Source organism: Macrobrachium rosenbergii, chromosome 21 (genome assembly GCF_040412425.1).
Source record: "Macrobrachium rosenbergii isolate ZJJX-2024 chromosome 21, ASM4041242v1, whole genome shotgun sequence".
In the NCBI taxonomy this organism is placed as follows: Eukaryota; Metazoa; Arthropoda; class Malacostraca; order Decapoda; family Palaemonidae; genus Macrobrachium; species Macrobrachium rosenbergii.
Window position 1 is genome coordinate 38,944,273 of NC_089761.1, and position 20,460 is coordinate 38,964,732.

A 20,460-nucleotide genomic window follows, 5' to 3' on the forward strand; every position below is an offset into this window, starting at 1 on the left:
ATACTCAACTATTATGATTATAAAGGTGTGGAAGTCCTCAGATCAAGGCTAAAAGGTGAGAAATTGGATGCAGTTATGAGACGAATGAAGGCTGAAAACACCATTCAGTAATGCCTACAGTGCACCAGGTAAGGTGCACTGAGGGCACTACCCCTTACAGGATAATATTTCCTGGGACAGTTTGACCTTCACAAAAAGGCCCAAAGGTGATCCAGCCCTTATTTAAGATGTATGGGTATGAGGAAACAATGCCCATGTCTTACCCAGGCCGGAAGAGGAGGAACTAAGACTGGAGATGAGTTTGAGTCCACTCGAGAGAGAAAAGGCCTTTTTTCTGTTTTTTTTTATTTTTATTTCACGGTTTTCCTTTTGTCTTTCTAAGGTAGCGTTGAAATCCCCAAAGATTCTGATTTATTCAAGTTACAAATGGCACTCCTCTACAAGTGGTATCACCTCTTGCGTTTGGGAAATAAAATGTAAAGTTAATGATAATGTCATGTACAACGAACGAACATTCATATGCAACAAGTCAAGAGGGCAATCGAGTTGCAAAGCTTTCCCTCGGGAAACCTAAAGATGATCGGGGAAAAAATGAAGGAATAAAAAGAATGAAGATCAGTCTACAAAGAAATGAAGATGAACAACCATTTGCAACTCAATAAATCCATGAAACCAAGGTCAAGGGTCATGGTGCTTGTAAGTACCTGCATAATTTTAAGCAGCTGTTGGCAATGGCCTGCCATTTTAGGTGCCTTTTTTGAGCATCAGTAAGGCTTCACTGTCTAACAGAGCGAGCAAATCAGTACAACAAAGAACAATGAATGGGTAAGAGTAATTTTACTTTTAATGAAAACAAAAGAATGGATTGATTTTTATTTTATTTCATATTGCACATCCGTTTCCTGATTAAATGCAACTATTCTGCTATGCTCTACAGAAACTAATAAAGTATATATATATATATATATATATATATATATATATATATATATATATATATATATATATATATATATATATATATACACACACACATTGGTCTAAAGTTTTTATTAGTTTACAATGCTATTTTATTATTATTATTATTATTATTATTATTATTATTATTATTATTATTATTATTATTATTATTATTATTAATTATTATTATTATTTGCAAACACAACAATTCAACAAATCTTAAAACCTAATACATAAACTCCAGCGGATGAGAAGAAAAATATTAATAAAAAAAACTAACAAAAACACATCATGGAGGAACATTTTCTTTAATTTATCACGCCAATCAACTTTCGTTCCTTCTCGGCGTAGAAACTGTGAACCATTTTTTCTCCAACGAGAACCAAGAAGGACACAGCTAATCCCACGAGGGTGACCAGGTAGACGCCAATCAGGTGTCTATTACCCAGGATGACTTCATTGTTTACCTGGAAGGAGAAGGAGAAAGGCGATTGGTTAATTCCTGCAGATGGACAAGGCGATTCGTCTGACACATAAATTCCTGAAAGGAGAAATTTAACATCATCCAGTTTTATGCTGGTTGATAAGACAGAGAGAGAGAGAGAGAGAGAGAGAGAGAGAGAGAGAGAGAGAGAGAGAGAGAGAGAGAGAGAGAGAATGAGTATAAGATACCTGGTGTTTTAATTTCAGTGGTCATTAAAGAGAGAGAGAGAGAGAATGAGTATAAGATACCTACTGTTTTAATTTCAGTGGTTATTAGAGAGAGAGAGAGAGAGAGAGAGAGAGAGAGAGAGAGAGAGAGAGAGAGAGAGAGAGACAAAAGAGAGAGAAAGAGAGAGAGAGAGAGAGAAAACATCACGACTTATTCCAAATTATCTGGTGTCAACCTGCAATTATCGTAGAGAAAAGAGAGAGAGAGAGAGAGAGAGAGAGAGAGAGAGAGTATAAGATATCGTAGACAAAAGACAGAGAGAGAGAGAGAGAGAGAGAGAGAGAGAGAGAGAGAGAGAGAGAGAGAGAGAGAGACCATTAAGACTTATTCCAAATTGTCTGTTGTCAACCTGTAATTCTCAAAGACAAGAGAGACAGATAGAGAGAGTGTTATTATAAGTTATCTGGTGCCTTGATTTCGATAGTTATTGTCAACCTGCAATAGAAAAGAAAGAGAGAGAGAGAGAGAGAGAGAGAGAGAGAGAGAGAGAGAGAGAGAGAGAGAGAGAGAGAGAGAGAGAGTATAAGTTACCTAATGTCTTTCTTTTAATGGTCACTGAAGTAAATCAATCAATAAGAACAATTTATAGTTTCACTAAGGTCCCCTGACAAATAAGAAAATCATTTATCTTCAATTAGAGATAAGAATTCTTAGTCAAAGTGGAAACAAAATTTATGGCGAGGCAGATCATTGACGTAAATATTCCTGTTTTCGAAACTGAATTGGTATTTTCAGCTATTAATATTCCAATTTCATTATTATTATTATTATTATTATTATTATTATTATTATTATTATTATTATTATTATTATTATTATTATTATTATTATTATTATTATTATTATATAGAAAATTGTGTTACTACGTAAAAGTATACAATTGTGACTATTTATATCACGAGATTGTGAATTTCTTAGCATTATTATTATTATTATTATTATTATTATTATTATTATTATTATTATTATTATTATTATTATTACTATTATTATTATTATTAGTATTATTTGCACAAACATAAGACTTGTAAGATCTAACTTACCATCAGTTCCTGAACAACTAAGTTCCGCATAAGGTTTTGAATATTCTTATCCTTTTTCTGCCTCCTAACTTCATGAACTCGAGCGGCTGTCACCTCTTTCATCCAGTAATTGACCAATCCGACATCAACCAGGCGGGTTAAGGCGTAAAGCAGAAGACGGTGATACGGTGCTCCCCTCCTGAAGTGGAAATAGTCCTTTTTTTTTAATCTTAACTCGCAAGGTAAATAATGTCTTTTCAATTCGTTTAGAGGAAAGCTTTTCCCTTTTAAATCGTCTGGAAGAAATTGGAACTTTTTTTTTTTTTTCCTTTTCAATTCGTTTGAAGGAAAAGGGTATTTTTCTTTCCCTTTTCAATTATCTGAAAAAATTGGGACTTTTTTTACTCGTTTTTTTCAATTCGTCTGAAGGAAAAGGGGTATTTATTCCCTTTTAAATCGTCTGTAAGAAATTGGGACTTTATTTACTTGCCTTTTGAATTCATTTGAAGGAAAAGGGTATTTTTCTTTCAGTTTTCAATTATCTGGAAGAAACTGGAGCTTTTTTTACTTACCTTTTCAATTCGTTTGAAGGGAAAGGGTATTTTTCTTTCAGTTTTCAATTATCTGGAAGAAACTGGAGCTTTTTTTTACTTACCTTTTCAATTCGTTTGAAGAGAAAGGGTATTTTTCTTTCCCTTTTTAATATTCAGGAAGAAATTAGGACTTTTTTTTTACTTACCTTTTCAATTCGTTTGAAGGGAAAGGGTATTTTTCTTTCCCTTTTCAGGTACCTGGAAGAAACTGGGACTTTTTTTACTCCTTTTTCAATTCGTTTGAGGGAAATGGGTATTTTTCTTTCCCTTTTCAATTATCTGGAAGAAATTTGGACTTTTTTTATCCGCCTTTTCAATTCATGTGAAGGAAAAGGGTATTTTTTTCCTTTGTAAATCGTCTGTAAGAAATTGGGACATTTTTTACTTGCCTTTTCAATTCGTTTGAAGAAAAGGGGTATTTTTCTTTTACTTTTCAATTATCTGGAAGAAATTATGACTTTTTTTACTAGCCTTTTCAATTTGTTTGAAGGAAAAGGTTATTTTTCTTTCCCTTTTCAATTATCTGAAAGAAATTAGGATTTTTTTTTTACAAGAAAGAAAATTGTCATGTTTTCTTAAGCACTTGAGGAAGAAAATAGCCAAACTATATGTGAATTCAAATTGCAATTGCCTGGGGACTGTTATTTGAATTTCTTTTTATAAAGGAATTTCTCCTCCGGCTCTGGGAAAACAGAAATGTTATATAACTTATTATTATTCACTAAGCTGCATTCTAGAAAACTGTGAAAAGTATAATCAGATTTCATTTATTTTGCCATTTTCTTTGTACACACTACACACACATTAATAAATAAATACATATATATATATATATATATATATATATATATATATATATATATATATATATTTGTATATATATATATATTATTCACACACACACACACACACACACACACATATATATATATATATATATATATATATATATATATATATATATATATATATATATATATATGTGTGTGTGTGTGTGTGTGTGTGTGTGTGTGTGTGTGTATAGGTATACCAATTAACCTGCAGAAGGCAAGCCTAAGAGTCAAAATTTTTAAGCCGGGTGATCCTGGCTTATCTCTTTCTTCCTTTAATGCTTATTGTATATGTATGGCATCGCAATACCCGATTGAGATACTGATAGTATTTGTTCGTACATTAAAGCATATTCTATTATTTACCCTTTAAACTAACAGCCGATCCTAAAAAAAATAAATTAAAATTCCCCCAAGTAGGATTGTAGGTTCCTCCACAGTCCCCTCCCCCTACCCACCTTCTCCTATCCTCTCTCCCCTCCCCCTCCCCAATATCTCGTTTTAGATATCTCTACCAAATCACAAACTTGTTTCTTGTTGGTTTTCTCATCACAGTTACAAATTAATTTTTCTTGATGATAATTTATACATCTTTAGACGCCCAAGGTTTAACTAATTTTATTTTATTTTTACTGCGAACATTATGGTTTATCAATATTGCACTTTCACGAATTCTAGGAAAACAAATTAAGTGAACGCGAAATTGTTTCATCCTAAATTTGGATCACCTCAGACTAATCAAAGTTTACTTAAGTGTTGAAAACCAAGAAGTGTATCTTGGGAACAATTTTGTTATCATTTTTTCAAATCGTTTGAATAAGATGCTGCCGAAACACCTTCATTACTGATATGATAAAGATAGAAAAAATAATGACAATATTAATACTGATAATAATGAAAATACTATCTACCATTATCTATTATTACTGCTTCTGGTCATTTTGTATCATTTGAAATAATATCACTTGTAATACGAACCCATTTACAAGTCAGTGCTAACAGGTAATCACAGAGCCGAGGGAACTGGAGCGCTCGAAAATGCACAGTCAAATAAGAAACGTATGCAAATAGAACAGACAAAGATAAAAGCAATTAGTTGTAGATGTGGACCAACATAATAAACATACCTCAGTGACCATCCAAAGTCAGTCACAATGTGATAATTCGTTCTACTGAGGTACAGTGGAGTCTGCCCGAGATCATCCGAAAATTCCAGATCTATGGCGCTCTGCAGGGACCTTTTGATGCCCAACAACGAGTACCTTCCCTTCAGCGCCTTCGTCAAGCCGTATGTGATATTTGGCATCTGAGGAAAAGGATAATTTGGTTCCGCGTCAAGTTTGAGGTCAGGGGACAAGGGTAAAAACTTAAAAAGGATTAGCCTCTATGCGAATACCCCGTGGTGCACTGTAGTCATTACTAAAGGGTGTTTGCGGCGTCCCTAAGACACCTAGCTGCTCCCATTTTTTTTTTTTTCTTTTCTCTTTTACCTTACCTCATTCCCTTTTCCTTTCTCCAGTCTTAATGTTCATTTCGCTCCAACTATCACTGCTTAGTGCAACCGTTTAGTTTTCTTCCAATTCCACCTTTAGACCATTGTATTTCCGGGGCTTCATCTTACTGCCCAACCAACCCAGCTCCCTGTTTTCAAATTCTTTCTCGCTTGATGGCCGAAAGTGTCCTACTGCTTTGTTTGACAGCCTAAACTTCATAAAACCCAATATACGAAATAAAATGGAGAAATGGCCAGGTTAGAATAAAGGGTATTTGCAAACAGGTATCAGAGCTGAAGTTTTGAGTGAACTGAAGAGTTTCTATTGGTGAAAGAGTCTAGCTGGAATACAGATGTCTATGTTACTGGAACGTCAAAATAAATTTTTAAAATATCAGAACAAGTTCAATGTTTAAGAAAGTTAGTGGCAAGCACTAAAGTGAACTATAGTATGGAAATATGAGATGTTTTGGTATTGAGCATTTCCCAAAACGATATCGCAGCAAAATGGGAGGAAGAAAAATGAAAATTAAACTTTCAGTTTTCGCCTTCAAGGGAAGGTGGATTTTTGTTGACTTTAAGCTGTAGTAATGAATTAAGAAGAATATTCCAACGGGTATTCCTGTTTTTATACTGATTCGAGACTACAAATGAAGATGACTCCACGATCCAAGACTGTAACTTGGGAATACCAAAATAAAAACAATATTAAGTCATTTTTAATTTAATGGGAATAACCTGCATTTCATTACTTGAATATTAAAATTCCGGCCCCCTTGAAGACCGGCTAAGAATTTGAATTGATAATTGACAATTTCAAGGAACAAATCATCCTTTTTTTTAAGATACTAAACTAAACTTTTCTTTTTTCAGAGCACTAGGCGACCTCCTCGGTTTCAGAGAAATAGTATAGAGACATTATTATTTTAAAAGTCGAATAATTTTTCCTCATTCCTCATAATTAGATAGGGATGACTTACACGCAGTAATCATGCAAGGATTAAGGTCCATTGCTCTGAAGAATTATCCCTTAAGAGAGCTAAGTTTTTACCTTGTTTATGATAGGTAGTATGTAATAAATATTGGGCTTTTTGAAATCAATAATTTGTGAAACATAACACAACTAAGTTTTCAAAGCTTAAAAGCCATTTTTAAAGATATTACTTAAAAAAAAGATATAATATTTTCCTATTATATGCATTATGAGACCAAAGGAACAATTACTAATACTATAGCTTGCTTTAAAAAACAGGAAAGTTGTTTAAGCTGCCTTTGAATTTGAAAGCTGAGGTTTCATTCATGTGGTGGATAAAGGTTCTCTTTTAAAAAATTTGTTAACGAAACATTTGCTGTGGAATTGTCAATGACACGTCGACGATTTAAGGAATTTCTTTGTGCATAGACGTGCTCCTCAAAAGCAGTAATCTATTACCAGTTTATTTAAAAAAATATGATATTTTCTGCTTTTATAAATCATTAAATTAGTAAAAATTATTTTCTGAATATTTAAAGTTGTTTCAAAGAAGTAGTATATGCTGTGTCAAATATCATTAAGACTTATGTAGAAATAATGAAATCATGACAGTTTAGTTTAAAGATGCTAAAGTTACATCAGTAGACAAATTAAATGATGCATTTGTTTAATTCTAAGGCATTTTGATATAATAAAAAATATCATATATATATATATATATATATATATATATATATATATATATATATATATATATATATATATATATATATATATATAGTATATATATATGTGTGTGTGTCTGTATACTCAAAGTAACATTGAAATTATACTGTTTAAAAACAGTGAAAATATATTCTTTAATTCCAAATTTGAAAGTGATGCACTAAAAACAAATTGGAAGGCAGATATTTTGAAAAGACCTTGAAGTGCCAAAACTTTATCTAGCTTTAAGAAAAAAAATGTTAAAAATCATTACTTTCGGATTTTTAAGTGATTCGTGGGAAAGATTAAGAATACGTATAAATCTTGAAAAAATCAAATGACTCGATATATTTCTTAATCTCTGTTTTGCTTTTGAAAGCATTCAAGATTTTTCCCCAACTTCCACACTCGATACCAGATTGTTTATTAATAAAGATTAAAGACTGCGCCTTGAAATAAAATTATTTGATAACATTCAAGAAAATCTGATCTATATATCTTATTTCATAATTAACAGGGAAAAATATTTGGCTTCAATAACAAATAAAAGTGTTTTCTTACCTCTGCATGTTTATAGAAGTGCTTAACAGCAGTGTCATTGCTGTTTTCTAAGAAGAGCCTGACTTGACCTGACATGACGAAGTCGTGAACTCCCCAGCGCCACGACCCCCGGCTTACTAAATCCTGGAAGGAGTCAATCGGCTCCGTTTTACTCTGGACTGACAGAAAAGCTACCAAGGCTGACCTGTAGACGGTCGAAATGACCAAGGCAGCCACCAGCCACCAGCCAAGCAACATCTGAAAAATATTTCGTTTTAAAGAAATTAATATCGGGTGTGAGTTGCTATGGTTTGTCTGGTGTTACGGGGGATTCTCGTTCTGCGACTCACAAAAGGTTCAGAAAGAAGATTCTGATTAAATATGAGGATGAGAGGATCTCAGGATTATTCTTAAATCTATATATAGTAAAGCGATTTTGCAGTATATTATTATGACAAACATAAAGGAGACTAACCTGCCCCGAGATGTATCTGGGAGTAGTAGACGGAGCGTCGTCCAGCATCACGGCCCAGCTGTAGAAGATGGACCAACTGAGAGACATACTTTTCTCTCCCGTTAAATCTGACCTCGTCTTCTCCAGCAGCCATAGTGCCACTCCACACAGAAAGATGCTGAAGGTGAGATAGATCCATACATCCACTGAAAGAGCACGAAAATTGATTACTCCCCTGTCTTGTAAAAGAAAAAGACCAATTGAAGTAATAACTCGATGGAAATAGGTACAAGAACCACAGGGCTTCAAAAGTGAGTCTTGTGGGATGATATGAATACTAGCTGTGGGGTCAATGTGGAGTAGGGTGACTGACTTCTTTTACTCCACCTTTCACTACTAGCCCGGATATCTAATTAAATCAATTCCATGCCTAGATACACAATCAAACTGGTCCCTGACACAATCCCGGTAAATGGTCAAGCTGATCCGTCGGACAAATAAGCATTCGAACTAATCTCAAACTTACATAAACATTTAAGCTAATCTTAGGTCCATATGAAAAAATATCAAGCTGGTTATAAACAAGGTTAATCACCCAAATGGCCACAATCCCAGATAAGCCATTGCGCTGATCCTACGTGTAGATAAACAATCAACCTAGTCTTGAGCCCAGTTTCAAAACATGGCGGTCATAAGCCCGGGCCAACAACCAGGTTAGTCCCATTCTCGAATAAAAAATCAAACAAGTCCTAAGCTCAGATAAGCAGCAGAGTCAGTCCTAAGCCCGACAAAGCAGGAGGTAACATTGTGAATATCCTTTGCCTTGTCGAACAAGAAAATCTAGAAAAACTTAGGAAACGAAAGCCAGGGAACTGAAAAACTGCTAATACTTGCTGAAACGTATCTCCCCTCAAACTATGTCTCTAAAGGCTGTTTCAGGTTTCAGGAGTAGTAATAGTATTTGAAATATGTTAGTATATCCGATTTTCCTACTGGCATAACGACATAGCAGTTCATCCACACCGAAAATAAAAATCTGAATTGAGATTGTTTAATAAATGGGAACAAGTGCTTCACAAATTTTCCGTACTTACCGGTCAAAAGGACGGGAGATTTCCACACTTACCGGTAAAAGACAGATGATTTCCTTATTTACCGATAAAAGGACGATGATTTCCAAACTTACCGATAACAGGACGAATGATTCCCGTACTTACCGGTCAAAAGGACGGAAAATTTCCTTACTTAGAGGTGAAAGGGCCGACGATTTCCATATTTACTAGTAAAAGGACGGATGATTTCTATACTTACCGGTAAAAGAACCTATGATTTCCATACTTACCGGAAGGACGGATGATTTCCATACTTACCGATAAAAGGGCCGGCGATTTCCGTACTTACCGGTAAAAGGACGGATTATTTCCATACTTAGCGGTAAAAGGACGGATTATTTCCATACTTAGCGGTAAAAGGACGGATGATTTCCATTCTTACCGGTAAAAGAACGGATGATTTCCGTACTTACCGGTAAATGAACGGATGATTTCCTTACTTACCGGAAGGACGGATAATTTCCATACCGGAAGGACGGATGATTTCTATACTTACCGGAAGGACGGATGATTTCCATACTTACCGGTAAAAGGGCCGGCGATTTTCGTACTTACCGGTAAAAGGACGGATGATTTCCGCTCTTACCAGTAAAAGAACGGATGATTTCCATACATATCGGTAAATGGAAGGACGATTTCCATACTTACCAGTAAAAGGACCGATGATTTCCATACTTACCAGTAAAAGGACCGATGATTTCCATACTTACCAGTAAAAGAACGGATGATTTCCATACTTACCAGTAAAAGGACCGATGATTTCCATACTTACCAGTAAAAGAACGGATGATTTCCATACTTACCAGTAAAAGGACCGATGATTTCCATACTTACCGATAAAAGGGCCGATGATTTCCATACTTACCGGTAAAAGAACGGATGATTTCCATACTTACCGGTAAAAGGACCGATGATTTCCATACTTACCGGTAAAAGGACCGATGACTTCCATCCTTACCGGCAAAAGAACGGATGATTTCCATGCTTACCGATAAAAGGACCGATAATTTCCATACCGGTAAAAGATCGGATGATTTCCATACTTACCGATAAAAGGACCGATGATTTCCATATTTACCAGCAAAAGAACGGACGATTTCCATACTTACCAGTAAAAGGACGGATGATGACCAGGTACTGTGGCAGGAGCTGAGGTTTTAGCGACACGATAACCAGAGTATCAGCTTCAATAGTTCTGAGGAGGTCCGAGACTTTTAATCTCTCTGGACTGCTCGACAAAGAGAAAGACACGTCTGCAATACCTCGATAGATATCTCCGAGCGTCCCTGTCCAAGACCCGTTCTTCGTGGGGTTCCCGATGGCCAGATCCAGCGGGGGACGAATTTCGTACCTGTAGGGTGAAATCGAGATTTAAAATCGAAATATCGCAGCTGGCTGGATTCCGACGAAAAAGAATGTGACGCACTTTTTGAAGATAAGCTTACATTTTTTTTTTTTTTTTTTGCTTAAGCCTACAAAACAAGCTGGCATTTTTTTTTACTTAAGCCTACATTTCTTTGCAACTGAGAATATCTTCCCACCACCGTTTGTCAGAATTATTGAACAATTTAAAATCGAAATTTGGCAGCTGGTTGGATTTCGACCAGATTATGACACTTTTTCTAGATAAACATGCAGGCATTTAATCCCATATACCTATATATCTACATTTCTTAGCAGCTGAGCACATCTTCTTACCACCGTTTGTCAGAATTATTGAACAAAACTTGTGGTAATTACTTTGTCTCCTACTCTAATGGAACTTTTCTTAGACTAATTGTTCTTTTGTTTCTTGAATGGAGGTAATGGTGTTAAGTGAAAAAAAAGCACAAAAATTACCCTTGCTTTATTTCTCTTCAAGGAAATTTATTTTCTTGTGTTTCCCATTAGGATGAGTAACTAAAATAACGGAGAAATATTATGTATATATATATATATATAAATAACCGATGATATATATATATATATATATATATATATATATATATATATATATATATATATATATATATATATATATATATATATATATATATATTATATATATTATATATATATATATATATATATATATATATATATATATATATATATATATATATATATATATATATATATATATATACATATATATATATATATATATATATATATATATATATATATATATATATATATATATAAAGAAATAATGGAAAGTGCATCACCAGAGTCCAAACACGAAAATTTACGTGAAATTCAATACAGGCGAGATTGTCTCAATCATCCTCTTCTCTAAGCAGTCAAGGAGTACCACCGGTTTGGTGATGTCTTTTGGGTCCAGATTGAAATTGACGTAAGGAAAAACGGCAGTGTTGATACTCTTATGAGGTGCCCATCAAGTGTCGTCATCTGGTCTGAAATGCACGAAGTGAAATGCATTAGTTAATCTGTGTAAAATAAAGAACTTATGAAATAAAACATATGAGATTTTTTCATATTTATGAGACTGAATTCATGAGGTGATTAAGGTTCCTCCTATAATTAATTATTTTTTATGAGATGTTCAGGATTTATACTATGAAATTCATGAGACGAGTAAGGTTCATGACCAGTAATTTATGAAATGAACCATTCGAGATGCTTAAAATTTACAACACAGAATTAATGAGATGAATAATATTCATGTCCTATAATTCATGAAATGAATTTCATGATATGATTTGGATTCATGAAACTGAATTCATGAGATGAATAATATTCATGTCCTATAATTCATGATATGAATTTCATATGTTTTAAATTTATGAAATGGAATTCATGAGCTGAATAATATTCATGTCCTATAATTCATGAAATGTATTTCATGATATATTTTGAATTTATGAAATGAAATTCATGAGTTGAATAATATTCATGTTCTATAGTTCATGAAATGAGCTTCATGATATGTTTTGGATTTATGAAATGGAATTCATGAGCTGAATAATATTCATGTCCTATAATTCATGAAATGAATTTCATGATATATTTTGAATTTATGAAATGAAATTCATGAGCTGAATAGTATTCATGTCCTATAATTCATGAAATGAATTACATGATATATTTTGGATTTATGAAATGGAATTCATGAGATGAATAATATTCATGTTCTATAGTTCATGAAATGAACTTCATGATATGTTTTGGATTTATGAAATGGAATTCATGGGATGAATAATATTCATGTCCTATAATTCTTGAGATGAACAACGTTAATACACTAAAATTTATGAATGGATTTAACCAGGTGCCTGAGTGAAATATAAGAAAATCCTGGAATTCATGAGATGGAGTTCATGGGATGAATGAAGGTTTTATCTTGCAGTGTATGAAATGAGAAATGTGCCTATATATGTATCAGACTTGAATGTATGAGAAAATAATGTATATAAAATAAATTGTATGAAAAGAATTTCGTTTATGAAATCACATGCTAGATAGATCAAATTAATGGTTTGGAATGTTTGAACTGAAATGGATAAGATTTATGGTATCAAATTACAGTAATGAGCTGTCATGAGTGTATGAAATGAAATTGTTGGATGGACTTCCCTTGTCAAAGCAAATGTATGAGATGCTTGGAATTTATGGGACGAAATTTATGAGATTTTGTTAACTGATCAATTTTGTTCATTGACCTGAATGAGATGTGTGAAATTTATTCAATAAAATGCGCGTGGTGCATAAACTCATATAAGAAAATTTATAACATTGCATTTATGTTATAAGTGAAAGGTTTGAGATTTATGAAACATGATAACAAATATACGAGATGAGTTATAAAAACCAAATGAAATGTGACTTGAATTAGTTTCACTAAATGAATCAGGCTTGAAGTTGAATTTATCGGGTACATCAAATTTATGGAATACAAGGAATACGTGAGATAACATTTGAACATTTAAATGCACAATGTTGAAAACGAAAGGACAGATGACATTTCATTAATCCTAATTCCGCTTTTTACAGATAATCAAAAGCTGTCACATTCAAGAAAATTATATTGAAATTTTACTGTTATTCCTTACTTTTCTTCTTTCCTAGTAATTTATTATTGGTACGCACTTAGATATATATATATATATATATATATATATATATATATATATATATATATATATATATATATATATATATATATATATATCATATACATATATATATATATACGAGATATATATATATATATATATATATATATATATATATATATATATATATATATATATATATATATATATATATTATCATCTATATGAAAAATTAAAAAAACTGGAAATCTAGTATTTTAGCCATTCCTCTTGACTTTAAAATTCATGTTTAAATTTCTTCAGTAATTTCCTATTGAAACACACATACAGAGAGAGAGATAGAGAGAGAGAGAGAGGGGGAGAGAGAGATCATTGTATATATACATATATATATATATATATATATATTATATGTATGTATGTATGTATGTATGTATGTATGTATGTATGTATGTATGTATGTATGTATGTATGTGTGTGTGTGTGTGCGCGTGTATGTGTAAAATGTTTGTTTAAACTGGAAATCTAAGAATTCCGTGGAACACTTACAGAGGAACGGATCTGAAAAATTTGGCTTACGAGACCTCAGATCCCAAGTTGCCAAAACTCGTATTTTTCCATTTCCTTTGTCGCAATAGAGACATCGACTGTACAGCTTGATCGACAAATGCGATCCTATGGGTAAAAAAAAAAATCATCACAAGGGTTATTAGGGTAAGAAGTTACCTGCCTGCATCTGTTAGCTATTATTACTGTGTAGATTTCACAAGTGATTCTGACCTTCCTCGAGATAAGAAATATTCCACTCAAATGTAAGAATGTTTAATTTTAACTTCCCACTTCGACATTTGACCAAAACGTCTATTCGTTATATTGTGAGTGCAACCCCGCGCTTCAAAATTGGTTTCGGCTGATGTATTTACCTATCAATTGAAATTGTCTGATTTTAATTGGCACTAAAATTATCATCTCAGTTTGAAAGCTAGCTGTACAAAGACCGGTCATGAGAAGTATTATTAAGTTCTAACGTAGTCGCTGAGAGATTTGTAACAAACACACACATGCGCTGACAGTTATAAAGCAATTGTTTTTAACGGAAATTGTGAAAGAGAAAAGTATGGCTTATAAGTATGTATATATGTATATCTGTATATATGTATGTATATATATATATATATATATATATATATATATATATATATATATATATATATATATATATATATATATATATATATATATATATATATATATATATATATATATGTATACATACAGTTTATATATACTTACATATATATATGTATGTATACATATATTTGTATATGTGTATATATATACTGTATATATACGCATATATATATAGATATACATATATACACACTTATAGGCCATAGTTTTCTCCTTTGCAATTTTCGTCAAAAAAATTGCTTTTCTAGCAACAGTGACTTTCTTGCACGGATCTTCATGACGACGGCCATTTTTTCCGGTTCTCAAGGGTCCGTTTCTGATGAAATTTACGCAGACTTCTTTCCTCCATTCATCAGTTTTTGTCACGACAGATATCAACTCATTCTTCCATTTTAACCGATACTGCAGTTTCGCAAAGAATTTCCTTTCTAACCAGAAACAAAGAACCGACAATTATCTAAGCTTAATATATCTGAAATACCTTTCATAGCTTCATATCTCACTCTTATACCGAGACGAAAAGCATTACCTATATTTTGAAGCCCCTCCGAACTTCCGCAAGGATTGGTGTTGCCCTTCACCAAGCGACAGGGTATCCTGAAGGGACTTTGGAGATCCTGCAAGGACTTCTCTTGCAAGCCCAGGTACAGAGAGCGGATGGTATTCCGGAAGGCAGGTCTCCAGAGGACGGAACTGACTTCTTCTTTGCGTCCCACCAGGAGAATCAGGGCATTTGGCCAAAGCCACAGCTGCGCTGCCTCCAGAAACCTATTTTACGAATGTTACAAATATCACTTACGTAGCGGAAATATTAACTATATTGAAATATTTGTAAATATTAAATATTCGAACATATTTTTAACTATACACACTATTGTTTAATCATAAACGGAAGTTTTATCAGAATCACACACACATCATGTATATGTGTGTGTATGTATATATATATATATATATATATATATATATATATATATATATATATATATATATATATATATATATATACACATATATAAATATATATACATATATATACATATATATATATATATATGCATATATATATAAACTCACATCATAAATACAAATAGATATCTCAAAAAATACAAATTACTATAAAAAAATTGACACACAAGAACGTTAGGAAAAAGTCAACCAGTCATGACGCCAGCCACTGACAAAACTTTGGTAATTAATCACAAACGACTCTTTGCCTGACCCTTCACAAACAATGAAGCAAATAATCAAATACGTAAACAAGGTGAAAAGCGCTGTTTCTTTGACGCAGGTATATATATTTACCTGAAAACATTTTCATTTTCACGAGAGGTTACGTCGACCACCGCCAGATGGCAGCTGAAGGCAAATCCACGAAACAAAAGACTTTCGATTTTCGAGGAGTCAAACAGGTCATAGGCGAGGTCGACGATTATCAGAGGCTGTGAAGACTGGGTGCTATATCTGGGATAATAATAATAATAATAATAATAATAATAATAATAATAATAATAATAATAATAATAATAATAATAGCATGAGGCACTAAAATAGTGGAAAAAATCCTCAACAGTGTAAATGTAAATGTATATTAGAAGCATATATATAAATGCGAGTTTTCTGGAACCTGCTCGATCCTCCTCAGTTGAGAAGGAGAATCGAGCGGGTTCCCGAAACCTCTCGTTTGTATATAGATTTCTAATATATGTTTATATTTACACCATTGTGGACTTCTTCACCAATAATAATAATAATAATAATAATAATAATAATAATAATAATAATAATAATAATAATAATAATAATAATAATAATGTCTTGTCAAATAGGATGGCTGAACAATTTGATTTAATTTTATTTTGAGCTTCTTTAATTTTCCTTGTAGTTCTTTTCTCTGCCACGTCAATATTTTAGAAAATAATTGACCAGTGTTAATACTCCAGTAAAAAGAAATGCATTAGCAGCGTATGAAAGCAATCATTATTCTCTATACAAGAGGAGGTAGTGAAATACGGTGGGATAACTCCGTAGAGTTTAACAGCACTTCGCTTGTATGTCGCCGTGTTTCACTGTCTCCTCTTGTACAAAGAATAGGCTGATTTAACTCTCTGCTAATGTATCTCTTTGCCAAAATATAAACGTTGGCTAATTATTATCCAAAATTTGCGCAGAAGAGAAAAGAATTCAATAGAAGATTAAGAAGACTCAGTACAAAATTAACACAAATTGTGCAGCCATACTCTTTTTACAAGACATTTTAGAAGAGGGTCTGCTTCTTTCTTATAATATAATAATAATAATAATAATAATAATAATAATAATAATAATAATAATAATAATAATAATAATAATAATAATAATAATAATAATTCACTATATGAAGGTAATGACTTGAGAAGATGAAAGGAAGATGGATAAAAGGATAGTCATATATATATATATATATATATATATATATATATATATATATATATATATATATATATATATATATATATATATATATATATATATATATATATATATATATATATATATATATATATAAAAATTTGTACATACTTATGTTTGCATATGCCTCTTTTACAACAAGTACGAAAACGTTCCGGTACCAGAAAACCCACAAATGAAATCTCCGAGTGGTAATCAGTACGAGAGGGTCATCATTTTTTTAAGGAAAAAAAACAGCAAAAGTCCGAATTATGGAAGTCCACTTTTTGGGATTTATAAGAATTATTATTCTTACGTACCGTGGTTGTGTTTCAGCCATGGTTCTATTACTATAAGTGCGTTTGTTTAGTAATCGTGGGTTATCATAAAAGACAAATCACCTGATGATGCTAGATGCCAAAGAGTGTCGGCTGTCTTGAGTAACCAGGACGAAGAGGCAGCCATGAATGTGCGGTTCCAGCAACTGCCAAGCGGCTGATGCAACCAGTTCTCCCAGATTTTCTTCATTTCTTATAAAGGCCAAAGCTCCTCCAGCATTCGCAGGATCCGCTGCAGCGCTTTCCGTGTATCCTACACCAGAGGGAGAGATCCTTTCCAAGTCTCTTTCTTCTCTTTTTGATCGCAAAAGTCTTTCAGCATCAGCAGGATCCTCTAGGACTTCCTCTACAAGTTCACCGTTAGAAGGAAACACCCTTTTGTACTTCCGCGTATCCCTCAAATTTGAAAGAAATCCTTTCGCAAGGGGCAGAGGTCCTTCATCCCTTGAAGGATCTGCTAAGTCTCTTTTCCTGCGTCCCTCATCAGAAGACTGGAAGGCCCTGCGGAAATTACTCTCATCTTGTCTAACTGAAGGAGGACCCTTGTGCTCTGAACGACTTGGCAAGGCATGCCTGAGATATCCTATGGGTTCAGGAGGTGAGCATTCCTTTGCTTTGACCTCTGTTGCATACTGTGAGCTTCCTGACTTCTCAAGGATCTCTGCTTTAAAGAAGGCAGCCAGGAGCAGCCAAACGATGAAGACACACATCCCGTCAAATCTGCGTAAGCTGCTGAGGTGGAAATGAGCTTGGGTAATAATAATAATAATAATAATAATAATAATAATAATAATAATAATAATAATATATGATGGGGAGATAGACCCTCTTTTAAACAGGTCTTATTAAAAGGATGGCTGTATTATGCGAATTTATCTTATATAGTGTCTTTTCTATCTTCCTTATGATTCGCTTTTCAGGCTCAGCGATGTTAGTCAGCAACTGGCCGATATTCGTGCTGGAAAAGGATAGTGTGCGGTTTCCAAAAATATCATGAATATCGGCCAGTTGGATTCAGGTTCTTTTTGCCTGAAAATAGAACTGAATCCTGAAAAAAGATCATAAGGAATTTTAATAAAAGAATTCACTATATAACTATCAACATTCGGCCAGTTGCTGACTAACCATCAGCCTTAATAATAATAATAATAATAATAATAATAATAATAATAATAATAATAATAATAATAATAATAATAATAATATAATAATAATAATAATAATAATATTAATAATATAATAATAATAATAATAATGTGTGTGTGTGTGTGTGTTATGTATTATTGTTATTATTATTATTATAAAGTTATTTGGGCTTCAGTTCAAAACCAAACATTCCAAAGGATATATCTTCTTAAGAAAACCACAGGTAAAATGTGCTTAGTTTACCTATTTTAACGAAGTAAACACAATACATTGTTTTGATTTCAAAAACACTTCTCGTTTTCCAAATATATTAGAAATAACTAAATTATAATAATATCCTTACATTTATCCTACACTTTTGGACAATTTGGCCTACATTCTCACGACTGTAAAATCTCAAAGATAAACTGGAAGAGAAAGGCAAATGTATAATAGGATATACTCTGTGTTGTACAACACTAAGTAATTCATACTTGATTCAACAATGCTGCTAAGCAGAGTCTTAAAGGTAAACACTTTTCACAAAGACAAACTCTGGACTCGAATGTACCTGAACTCACCTGAATGAGAGTTAGCCGAGAACTGCACACAGAGACGCTCTTCTGTAGAAACCTTCAGTGGACAAGAGGGGGAAATCGAGACAGTGCGAATGACTGGTCGACAGTGTCTGGCCCTCAGCCAATGGGAGGGCCCCCTCGAAAGGGCAAGGCACACCATTGGCTAATCCAGTCATTCTTCATAATTTTATAAAATATTTTACATATCATTTATAACCCTTTAAGATCACCTATCTTGTGATGAATGGTTTCATGTTTAAGAAAAGCCCAGTGTCTTCTCATCGCCATTGGCGTCAATAATTATTCAGCTTCTTTGTTAAAAACAGCAATTATTTTCAAGAATTGTTTTTCTATTTCGCCCTTCCTGTGAATTTCTACAGAGATTCAAGTGATGTCGTTGACTCCTGTCCATCCGTATGTAAGCTCCTGAGATTCGAATGTTCATGGAAAAAAAGGTTATACTCTGTCTGTGTCGGATTTTGAAATTTTATGTTTATATCTATAATGTGGGTGTTTCTGTGTACTTCAGAGAGAGAGAGAGAGAGAGAGAGAGAGAGAGAGAGAGAGAGAGAGAGAGAGAGAGAGAGAGAGGTGGGGGGGGGTATTTCAACCAGAAAATTTTCACAGGAAAATATCATAGAAATGAAGAATTTTAGGAAAACTCAAAGAAGTAAAAAAATGTGAATGGAAAAACATTATATACAGAAAAAATTAACGTTGAATACAGAGCAAAATTAACATTGAATACAGAAAAAAAAATTAACATTGAATACAGAAAAAAAATTCAGGAAAAACATTAAGGTGTTCAAACTCTTTAAAACCAAACATTCTTTGACAGTCCCATATATTTACTCGTCTCAGGTATGGTCTCCCTGGGCATCGTAAAATCCCTTATCGCATACCATACCCAGTGGGTATGTGGTTCCCCTGTCGCAAACAGTCGTGGGAGAGGGTGCATCATCTCTCATGTCTCTCGATGTCCGGTGGGTAACATTTTTCGTAAGGTCTTCCCTTAAGAATTTCCTTCTTAAGACCTTCCTAAAAGAAGTTTAAATGCCTTTTTTAAAGTCTTCTCTCTATCAGATTTCCAGGAAGGAACTCATCTGGCGTCGTCTTCTTATGCAAAATAAGATTTCTCTTTGCAGGAACTTGAATTTAATAGGAGTTTGGTCATTGTTTGCAGAAGATTTACATTGAATACTTAGATTTTTGTATAGGTTCAGTAAGTGAAAAGGAATGATGTGTATCCTTTGTGTAATAAAACTCCACAGTTATATAGTAAACTATATTAATTTGTAAAATAAACCAGCAAAATCTTTTCGATGGTGTTAACGTTAAAATGTAAAGCGA

At 33.0% G+C, this 20,460-nt stretch overlaps 1 protein-coding gene across 1 annotated transcript; it reads right to left on the bottom strand.

Annotated features, from left to right (window-relative positions):
- Positions 1-1,268: 1,268 nt before the first annotated feature.
- On the bottom strand, positions 1,269-17,409 carry LOC136849458 (glutamate receptor ionotropic, kainate glr-3-like). The gene is made up of 10 exons (XM_067122808.1): positions 17,390-17,409; positions 15,169-15,407; positions 13,998-14,123; positions 11,687-11,789; positions 10,503-10,744; positions 8,303-8,487; positions 7,849-8,085; positions 5,245-5,423; positions 2,716-2,893; positions 1,269-1,427 (listed from the first exon to the last, which is right to left on the bottom strand). Exons 1-10 carry the CDS (start codon positions 17,407-17,409, stop codon positions 1,269-1,271), a joined length of 1,668 nt encoding a protein of 555 aa, XP_066978909.1.
- Between the last annotated feature and the right edge of the window lie 3,051 nt (positions 17,410-20,460).